Source organism: Grammomys surdaster, unplaced genomic scaffold (genome assembly GCF_004785775.1).
Source record: "Grammomys surdaster isolate TR1022 unplaced genomic scaffold, NIH_TR_1.0 198, whole genome shotgun sequence".
Classification (NCBI taxonomy): Eukaryota; Metazoa; Chordata; class Mammalia; order Rodentia; family Muridae; genus Grammomys; species Grammomys surdaster.
Genome location: NW_021604643.1, coordinates 8,402,385 through 8,413,542, shown reverse-complemented (window position 1 = coordinate 8,413,542; position 11,158 = coordinate 8,402,385). Strand labels below are relative to the sequence as shown.

General features: G+C 38.9%; 2 protein-coding genes across 2 annotated transcripts in view; one reads left to right on the top strand and one right to left on the bottom strand.

Annotated features, from left to right (window-relative positions):
* Nucleotides 1-464, bottom strand: part of LOC114623389 (oocyte-secreted protein 1-like) — a 12,888-nt gene extending 12,424 nt beyond the window's left edge. Inside the window, exon 1 of the mRNA XM_028770061.1 lies at nt 389-464. Coding sequence (XP_028625894.1) covers nt 389-464 — 76 coding nt within the window. The remainder of the gene's footprint in view (nt 1-388) is intronic.
* A 4,978-nt stretch (nt 465-5,442) lies between these two features.
* Nucleotides 5,443-11,158, top strand: part of LOC114623420 (oocyte-secreted protein 3-like) — a 12,031-nt gene continuing 6,315 nt past the window's right edge. The window contains exons 1-3 of the mRNA XM_028770082.1: nt 5,443-5,515; nt 8,315-8,493; nt 10,481-10,578. Of these exons, the coding sequence (XP_028625915.1) occupies nt 5,443-5,515; nt 8,315-8,493; nt 10,481-10,578 (350 nt within the window). The remainder of the gene's footprint in view (nt 5,516-8,314; nt 8,494-10,480; nt 10,579-11,158) is intronic.

Genomic DNA, 11,158 nt, shown 5'->3' with positions numbered 1-11,158 from the left:
TGCCCCTGCCCCTGCCCCTGCCCCTGCCCCTGCCCCTGCCCCTGCCCTCAGAGTGCTGGATTAAAGATGTGTACCAGCAAGCCCAGTGATTCCTGAATTTTTAACAGCACAGAAACACTTCTGTGCTTTCTAGGTCACTCGACTTTCCTTAATACTAACTCACTTCAAGTATCCAGCCCCCAGAATGTGACATAGTCTGGAAAGAATCAAAAGAAAAGAGAAGCAGGAGAAAGAAAAAAACTCAAGTTAAGACAGTGTCTAGTCTCAGTAGAATTGTGACATTCTAAGATCATGCTACTGAAAAAAAACAATCTATATGAAAAAGTCTAAATACCACATCCTTCAGCACATGTTAAGAAATTCCAATTTTCTAAGTCACGAGTGATACCTGACCAATCATCAGCACAAGTCTTCATAAAGGGAAGAAGCAGGAGAAGGCCCTGTAAACCCAGGAAAGGCTTCATTGCTCAGACTGAAAAATTGAACCCCAGAGGAAATGAGAAACAGGAAAGAGTCAGAGGCCTTCTTATGTGCTGGAACAGAGGACCTTCAGGTGGGAGTATTTAACTAGCACCCTTAACAGCACATGTGCCTGCAGTTCCTTGTCTAACGTGAAACACTTTAAGTATTGAAAAGCTAGAGTGAACATGATGTAAAATCTGAGAACACTCCAGAATGGCACACTTGAAACTCCAATCCAGCTCTGGATTATGACTGCAGAAAGATGAGACTTCTCCAGGTGATTCACAAGAACTGAAGCCTGACTTTTGTTAGAATCTGTACAATTATGTATAGAGTGGCTTTATATACTTTCTTAAAACTCGCTAGCATCCCAACATATCTGTGTCTCTGTATCTGAACACTGAAGGACTGTCTGAGAATATAATTGTCCTGTGTAGCTGAGAATGCAAAGACTCAACCCCATGAGGCCTCACATAATCATCCCACCAATCCACCTCTGAGTATAGCTCTCAATCAGACTCACCTGAAGAGTGTTCTTTTTAATACACCATGGCTGAATTATATCTGTTCTTTTTTTCTGACTGAGCAAGACTAGAGTGGGACATGGAATTTACATTTCCAAGTTCCCAAGTTACACTGATACTAATATCTTCAGAATCTCTGGGCCATGGGGACTTGCCTTCACAGAGCGTGCTATGTTGATGCTCGTTAGCAGGTTTTGTTTACAAACTTAAAAAAAATACACAGATCACCTGAGTACCTTGTTACAAAGCTGGTTCTAACTCAGAAGTGGGGGAGATATCCAGAGTTGCTGCAGTTGTAATAAATTCTCAGGTGACACCAATGACTCTCTAGGACTACATTTCAAGTATCAAGGCCTGAAAATAATTTACACCACATTTCAATTCCTTTCTTCCAAATGAAAGTTGACACTTCTCCAAAATGAGAAGTTATACTCTCACTATGAAAAACATCTTAAATGCATAGTTGAGTGTTGGGAATGTAACTTAATGGTGAGAAATTTACCTATCTTTCGCAGGCCTAAAAGTCTGATTCCCAGCCGGGCAGTGGTGGCACACACCTTTAATCCCAGCACTTGGGAGGCAGAGGCAGGCGGATTTCTGAGTTTGAGGCTAGCCTGGTCTACAGAGTGAGTTCCAGGACAACCAGAACTACACAGAGAAACCCTGTCTCGAAAAACCAAAAAAGAAAAAAAATGTTTGATTCCCAGCACACCAAAATATCAGATCCAGGCTCATCCTACTTTTTCATCTCTAGATCATCAGTTACTTGAGTTCAGAACTACATACCATAATATTATAGCGTGAAAGACAGAGCTACTGAAAGGTAACATGACTAGAGGACTGTACCATCTCTTGACTGTATTGCCTGAAATGTATTATTGCACTACAGTTTTTTCTAATAGAAAGCTGGGGTTGTAACTGAAATAGTAGATACCTTGCCTAGCATACACAAAGCCCTTGGTTTGATACTCAGCACTTCAAAAATTAGGTGTGATTATGTATGGGGTTATATGAGATGCTCTCTCAAAACAAAACACACACACCAAAATTAATTAATAATTACTTAATCAATTAATTAATAACAGTTTTACATAGTCACTATCTCCAGGTCTTAGTAAATCTGTTGCAAAAATAAGAGACAAAGATGTAACAGTAGAAAGAAATGTAACTACTTACCACTTAACAATTTCTTAAGGTTGGTGAATTAGTCCAGTGGTAGAGCACTTGCCTAAAAATCTCAAGGGCCTGGGTTCAAACCCCAGCACTTAAAAAAAAAAAAAGAATTTTTCAAGTATATTGAACCCACTTGTATTACAAAAACATAGTCAACCTGAAGAAGTTCTTATACTTGCTGTCAAATAAATGAACAAAACCTTCTACCATCCTTCAATAATCATGTGTTCCCGCCCCTCTCTTCCCCTCCCACACCGTGTCTGTCTCTGTCTGTCTCTGTTTCTGTCTACCTGTCTGTCTGTCTGTCTGTGCGCACGCACGTGCACATGCATTAGCAAAGGTTCAGTATGGAATACAATACTATCACCTATGGTCTCTGTGTTGTATGCTACATATCTAAATTTCATCATCTTAGATAACTGGGAGTTTGCACCCTGGGACCTACTTCTCCCCTTTTTTATCCCTGCTATTTTTTTTTATTTCTTAATACAATAAGAATGTATGCATCCAATCTCTATTTTTCCCTCTGCTTAAATTTATATAACTTCTCAGTTTTTAAAAATTCAGGGTATGGGAAACTGGAGAGATGAATAAGCAGTTAAGACCACTATTCACTCTTCCAGGGCAACCTGTGGTCAACTCCTACACACATGGTGGCTCACAAGCATCTGTAACTCCAGGAGACTCAACAGCCTCTCATGACTTCCACAGGCACACATATAATGTACAGACAAACATGCAGGTTATATATGACAGTGTTTTTAAAAATCTGAGTACTTCTTTTTCACTAAATGGACACAGTGTCAAACTGTCATTAAACATTTATGTTTGTGCCCATAGTTTAGCATTGCTCTCAGGTTTCATCAGAGAAGTTCTGTTTGCAGTGGGCCATGGTCAGTGCACAAACTCACCACTAGTCAGAGGGTTGAGAATAAGTACTGTTTGGAGTTCATCCCTAAAGGGGCATCTACATCACCTTCACCAAGACTCAAGGAGCATCGTTATAGAAATGACCCCTACATGTACAGACTTTCAAGAACCAGCACATAATAAAGGCAGAAAGAATGTAAGACCTGGGGGACAGGGAGGGGATATGAAAAATGTCTTCCAGACATGACATAGCTGTTGTACACATGAACTCACAGGAGGAGTGGCTATTCTCAGGATAAATTGTACAAGATGAGGTCCTGCAACATATCATTATGGATGGAAGAGAGGCTCATAAAGTCTCACCTTTCCCTGAGGAACAATAGGCAATTAATGATTGGTGGAGGAGGGGAAGCCATATTCTTCTGTGATGGCATATACTTATATATACATAAACATGTACACTTCATACACACATACATACTTTCTGGAAAACTTTAGAAAGAATCACAATATCTATCACTAAGAAAAATATTAGGTAGGCCTTTAGATTTATATTTTTAGCAAATTTTGTACTCGCATTTTGAATCATTTCATGGATTTTCTTTCATTTTGGTTTTGTTTTAGGTCAGAGGTTTGAGACAGGTCTTACTATGTAGTCCAGGCTTTTGTAGAACTCCTTATATAAACCAGGCTGGCCTCAAACTCACAGAGTTCTGCCTGCTTCTGCTTCCTGAGTTCTGGGATAAAATGTGTGTGCCACCACACCTGGCTAATGGGATTTCTTAAAGTTGCTTGATTAACAGGACTCTTCCCCCTTTCTTCCTCAATATACTTAGATGTCAAGTTTGCTACACCTAGTTTAACTTTTAAAATACTGTGAAAAATGAATGATATTTTCAGAACTATCTATCTGATGTCTCTCAAACTATCTCTGAAGTAGAAAAAAACTGAACAGCATAGTACAGGAGGTTTGAGCTGGAAGTTGCATGTTTGATGTATTACAGTTTTATTCTAGGTATACATGAAACTTCTCTTTCATGCTACAGTATCTTTTTCATGCATGTAAAATTGTTTTTTAGATAAGTCTTCCAAGGACATTTTCCACATGCTCATTTTACTGTTGGTTATATTAAAAACATAATACTAGCATCCTGAACTTGTACAATAAATACTAATGTAGAAGTTTAAAAAACATTTATTGACATACCTGAAGAAAACCTAAGACTTTTATGGTTTGCTGGTTTGAATGAAAATGTCCTCTATAAGCTCATATATTTGAATACTCGGTCCCCAGTTTGTGGCACTGTTTGGGAAGGATTAAGAGTATGGCTTTATTGGACTGGAAGAGGTGTGGTCACTGGGCAAGGGTTCTGAGATTTCAAAAGAATGCCCAGTGCTCTGTGTCACTCTCTGTCCCTCTCTGTCTCTGTCTCTCTCTCTGGCTCTGTCTGTCTGTCTGTCTGTCTGTCTGTCTGTCTAATGATTGTATCTTGAGATGTGAGTGCTCAGCTATTGCTCCAGCACCATGTCTGCCTGCCTGCTGCCTAGCGCCCCACCATGATACTCATGGGCTCTTTATTTCTGAACAGTAAGCCCAAATAAATGCTTTCTTTTGTAAGTTGCCTTGCTCATGGTGTTTTAGCACAGCAATAGAAAAGTAATACATGTGGATCATAGGAATTTTTTTAAGTCTTCAGATGAAACAATCTCTCCAGAAGTACATACTACTCTCTTGGGACATGCTATAGTGCCTGGGACTTAAAATCTGTCTCTTGATCTAGAAAGGCTCATTTACAAAGATATAAGATATTAAAGGCTTAGACATGTCACTCTAGTAAGGACATTATGAAAACACTGAAGAACACTGGGCTCTCTTAAGGTTGTTTTAGAAATGGTCAATATTTGGGCCTCTATTTGAGTCTCCTTCCTGGGTTGTTGATAGTAAGTAACCTCTGCTAAGTTAGCTCCTTGTACAACCAATGAATTAACTAATTAATGAGTTACTCAAGTAAGCTAAATATTACAAACTTGGGGCAGACGGCTTCAACCATAGATGACAAAGTACAGCATTGTGTAAGAATCAGTGGCATCCCTAAATCTACTCATAGAATACCAAAAACTGGTCAGCAAATTGGCCACCTAGTCAAGCATTTTCAGGCCTTACACAGTTAGTTCAAAACCATTTCATAATGTGTGGCTGTATTCACTTAGCTAATACTATATATTTCTAGCCCATTTGATAAAGAAAGACATGGAAGCTAGAGTTAATCGTGTGTTAAAGGACTTTTTTTCCTCCTGATTTGGGTTTATTGAATACATCTGAGCATAGCCTTAGGTATAAAAACACTTTTGGCTTGCTAGTTCCTCTCAATTACCCAATACCTGAGGAGGTCCCAGGCTGAGGTCTGGCATAATGAAGGCCTTCATTGCTACAGGACTGCTGCTGCTCATATTTGGAATGTGGAGATGTTCTGGGATACAGCAAGGTATCAGAGTGGACCTTGACGGGTGATGTTTTCAAGGGGTAGTTCTTAAATGTCTATGAGTTACGAGGGTTTTTGTTTGTTTGCTTCAAGGGTTTTATCATCTCATCTGAAAAGTTAGAGACTTAATTCCTAGCCCTCTATGTTGTTTTCCCTTGGATTGCTAGAACATTATTGGCCTGACATACAGATTTTACAAACTTAATTCTCATTATCCATGTCTTGTCTTCTTTTCCCATCCCCCCATAAGTAAAGGTATTCTGGACTCAAGTCATTACGTTTGCTGAGGTTCTCAGAGTTGGACTTCCTACCACCCAGCCACTTCCTTCTACATAGGCACTCTTCAGGTTCCTGCCAGGTCACCCTTGAGCCATCTGTTCTGCATGATTCTCTCTTCCTACTGCTTATCTGTCTTTTAACAGTTTCCTACCTGCATTATCCAACCACACATTCTTAACTAGCTTTCTTTATGTAATCATCTCTCAAGCCCTCCCTATGTCATTGTACAATTCTTTAAAGAAATTCTCAATAAAAGGTTCTTAAACATTCCAGTGTTTTCCTACAGCCAACTCAGTGACACATAGACTGCATTCAGCATCCCAAACAGACTGACCCCAGGTGGCTCTCAGATCCTTAGGAGGTCTAACTTTCCCAAATGACTAAGCAACCTTGTTTCACCACTGGTATGATGGGACAGAAATCATTTAAAAATACCTTCAAGTCCTACAGACTACCACAGACTCAGCTCAAAGGACACAAAAGTTAACTTAAGAGTTTTCCAAAGAAACTATTAGAATGTCTCAGAAGGAAAGTTGACTGAGTCTGGGTACTAAGAATAATGTGTGTACAACACTGCTAAAATACCTCGCTTTCAGATTTAAGAACAGTATTGAGGCTGAGAATGTGCTTACCATACATGAGGCCCTTGTTTTGACCCAATGAGCCAAAGAAGGTATTTTCTGAGAATTGTAAAATTCGTTAAGTATTATAAAATTTTTCAGAGATCAATTTTAGAGTCTGGCAGTCTCTGAGACCCCATCACTGGCTAGTGGGTCTCAGTCTGTACAAAGTGGTGTCAGCATTGCACTGCAATGCTCTGAAACTAGAAAAATCAAGTACTGGTAAATACTGTTCAGCTTAAAGGAAAATGTACTGACAGATGGAATTTTCTAAATATTAAGCTTTAAACTTTGTATATTCATTACTGTTTTATAGTACTATTCGGCATAATATAGCATTATATACTGCTAATTCACTGTCATTTTTACTAAATATACTAATATTTTAGTGTCAACTAACTGAATTTGAAAGATGATCTTCCTATTGATGAGACCTTACAAAAATTATAGAACTTCTCTAAGCCTCAGTTTTACCAACTGAAATAAAAATTATAACAACACACACACACAAAGAATAATGTGTGTAGTATTTGGAGGACAAACAGGAATTCCTGGAGGTAGCACAGTTACTGTGGAACCTTGGGAATAATATTGTCACTGCTTACAGGAAGGGTGGGGTGTTAGAGGGCAAGAAACATTGCCTACTCTTTGCCTTTTTATAAATGAAAGGAGAATTATACAAAATACCTGTTGCAAATGTGATAGCCCAAGCTGATGAAATATGACAAAAATTAATTAAACATTTTTTTAAAGAACTGGAAAAATATTACTTAAAAATTAAAGCATTTTTAAAGACAGACAAGTGGAGGTCTCTGAGAAGGCAGGAAAAAAGGTGTAAGCAAGAGGACCCTTCCATCAACATAGGGCAGCTGCAAAGAATGAAAGAAATGAGGCTGGAGGCAGTGAGCTCCTCTGCAAGGTTGCTGAGGTGGCCCATGTAAGGGACAGTGATGGACCCAAAGGTGCAGCCAAGCAGAAGTCGATGGGAGATCAATTTTGAAAGTAAAAGTGAATTGACTCAGTGGGAGACAGTGGGAAGGAAGAGATGTGGGAACTGGGACTAGATCCTAAGGCTTCAGCGTTGGTGAGTGTGGTGCTGTTGACTGAGAATGAGGACATACAAATGGAAGTGATGTAAAAACCATGGGTTCCATGTAAATCATGGGCATGCTGAGGAAGACTATTTCAAATATCCTTTGTATATCTGATAGCTAATTGGATATTTGTCCTAAAGCTCAAAGGAGTCCAGCAGAGGCATAAATTGAACATTCTGATTTCCAGGGCAGTGCACTATAGTGGGTCCATAAAGCATAACGTTCAGACTCTGCATAACGTTCACTCTTGGAACTTGAAAGACTTGCATCTTCTCTCCACATGAAATACATATCTGCTACTATTTGGCACACAGCCATGGCCTGAAAATTAAAACCTAGGGGCCATGGAGATAGTTCAACTAGTGAAGTTACTTTTCATGCAAGCATAACAATTTGAGCTCAGATCTCCAACACACAGAAAAAGCCTGTAATTCCAGTGATTGGGAGGCAGAGACAGAAGGACTGCCAGGGTTTGCTGGCCAGTGAATCTAGCAACACTGGCAGGCGCTTGGTGAACCCAGTATTAGCAGTCTAATAAAAGGACATACCTCTGCTTTCATTCTAAATAGTCACTATGGTTAATCTCAGGCAGAACTACCGAGTGTTTTGCAAGTTGATTCTATTTGAGGAATATCAATAGGAAGACAAGAGAAGGGGAGTCATATCATGAAAGTAATCATCTTTGCCCACATCCCTAAACTGTTATTAATTTTGATTAAATTGGGTTTATCATTTCCCTAATTTGGATCAAAGTTCTTTGCTACGTATTAAAGTGGAGCAGCTGATTCCTTTTTCATCTCTTTCAACAGTATCCATGGAATGCAATTACTTTAAATTCCGAGTTATAGCTAAAAGGGCACTGTTTTTCCCAGATGAATTCGTTGACCCTGATGAATTATTCCTAGGGCAAGACTGCCCAGTAACTTCCATGAGACCAGATGAACTTGAATTTTTTTATGATATCAGTTCCTGTGGGGCTTTCATAGAGGTAAGAGAAGGAATTGTTTTTCTTGGTGCTATCTGCAAAGTCTTTTCAAGTATTGTTTTCTGTTCTTGTAATACATACATAACACTGGTATTACCATCCTAGCACCTTAGCCTAAGAGAAACACAAAGAATTTTTTTGTTATTTCTATTCATGCACCAGAGACTTATTATGTATAGGATACTAGACATGAATAAGAAAACTATAAGCTTTCTATAAAAATAAGTTAGTGTTCTATTAATATGACACAGATTATTTTCACATGGCTTTTTACATATGTAATCCTACTGGATCAATTCTGCTTCCACTTATATAGAGTGATGGATTGGGGCATAAAAGCCAGCCATGTAGACCAACACATGTAGTTAGAATATAGCAGAGCAAGGGTCAGAAAAGAGGCTTGCTGATGCCTAGTCTGAACTTGTTGCTTTAGTTCTATCATGACTCTGAGCAGAATGAAATGAACAATGAGAAGAAAAATATCCATAGAATATATCCCTAGGGAAGTACCCTATTGTACTTGACTTACAGATCTGTCTCTATCACTAACCTATAGCTTATTCCTGAGGGTAACTCCTCCTCCTTAGTGCACTGTGCTTAGGGCCCAGGCCTTAAGACACTATAGAAAGTTTCAAGCACATCCAAGGTAAATTTAAAATATTGCATCTATCTTCATTTGCATTGCTGTAGTCATAGAAATAAGTGTTCTTCTAGGAACCTAAACTTCATGTTGTGTGCATGGGATAACTTAACCAAACTGACATGAAGATCTTCCAGTCCTCTCTGTCTCATAATATATTGTCTATCTTTGTATATTTCTCAAGCCTGTCCTTACCCACAGCAAGATGCCAGGCACTCTGATTTGTTTCCATGCATCCATCAAAAGAAATCCAAAGGCATTTTGAGGTTTTTAACAGCTAAAAGCAAGTGTCAAATATAGAGTCCTTCATAGAAGTGAAGTCCATCATTATCAAGTGGGAACAATCTTCTCTACAGGGGGCAGTGGGCAATTTGGGGATACAATACTCATGATTCCATCCAAAGAGGGGAGGGTGCAGCTGACATCTGGTGAGGAGGAGCCAGGCATTTAGCCCTTCTACATATAACAGAGAGCTACCTATCCTACGGTACAAGGACCACAGGTAAGAAACAGGTCAAAATACCTATACTGATTTCTCCTGACCCCTTGCTCTGGGCAGACATTTTCTACAAATGACCCAGCTTAAACTCTGCCAGCCATCACAAGGCCACTTCATGGTTTTAATAGTGTTTGTCTGCCTAACCTCTTGATTTGAAAGCCAGATGAGGTAAATCTTTCAGACCCTGGCAATCACATGAATCATCTATCTTACAGAATACTCTTCAGCTAACCTGTTTACTCAATGAGTTACTGATTTTGGAACCTATTAACTAGGATCATACACCATATCTAATGTGATCCCAAAAGTCGGGAAAACCATAAGATTTGTAACTTACTATGAAATCCATATGCATGTCATGCTCAGGAAATGTAATTGGTCAGTACAAACATATCACTTTTTTTTTTTAGTTAGCAGTCTTCCTTCTGATATGCTTTTAGAAACTTGGAAATCCAAAGTAAAAGCCAAATACTATGTTTGAAGTCAGTCATATCAGGAAGAGTGTTTCAGAATCCTTCAACTAGCTTCTTCATCTTTTTAAATACTCATAGAGCAAGTTTCCATCTAAGTAATAAACACTTGCTAAAACTTATATTTGGAAAGGCTAGTGGGAAAGCTCCAGGAATAATGTGACCAACCTCTTGATAATCTAAATCACAAATCCTGTCGATGGTGTTGCTTTATTTTCTGTTTGTTAAGTACTTCCACATTGGAGGGAGAACTTTAAGCACATTAATTTAACTGCACATCTTTATTTCTTGGGGTGGTAGTTTTTCTATTTCTTATTTGAATATATTAAAATGCATTGTGACAATCCATATGTATACTTCAAAGATCTCTTATCTCAACAGCACACATTTGATGGAACTATTGTTAATACTTGGCTCACCTATAAGCCCAGGAATATATCTTTTTCTGCTGAGCTTCAGCTGCAGTGTGTCATTCTCAGGTCAGTGCAAAACACCCATTGATTCCTTGATTCAATTCCAACAGCTCTTGGCCTGAATGTATCTTTGCTTGTCCACAAACTTTGAAATTCATGACGTCTCATGTAGCTGTGTATCTGCAGTATGTCAGTCCATCTTAACCTCTATTGCAGTACCTACCCAGAGACCAAATTTTAGGCCAATAGAGTGACACAGGTTAGAAACCATGGGTGGATTTTTGCTCTTCGTCTATCTACTTCTTGAAAGGTTATCAGAACATGCTGCCAAACCAAATGCACCACACCAACATTGGTACACAATATCTAAAGACATTTCTTAAGTACACAGACTGGCTTAGACCTTCTGAACAATCCAAAGGACTCTAGCTGGGTCTCATGGCAGTCATGTAAAACCAGCTGCTCAGAAGGCTTAGCAGGAGTGACTATTAAGAGACCTACCTGACATTACTCAGTGAGTTCAAGGCCAGCAATAAAAAAAAAAAAAATTAAAAAAAAAAACTAGGTAAAACCACAATATGAAAAAAGGGCTGGAGCTAGAGCCCAGTGGTAGAGCACTTACCTAGCAAGCACACACACACATACA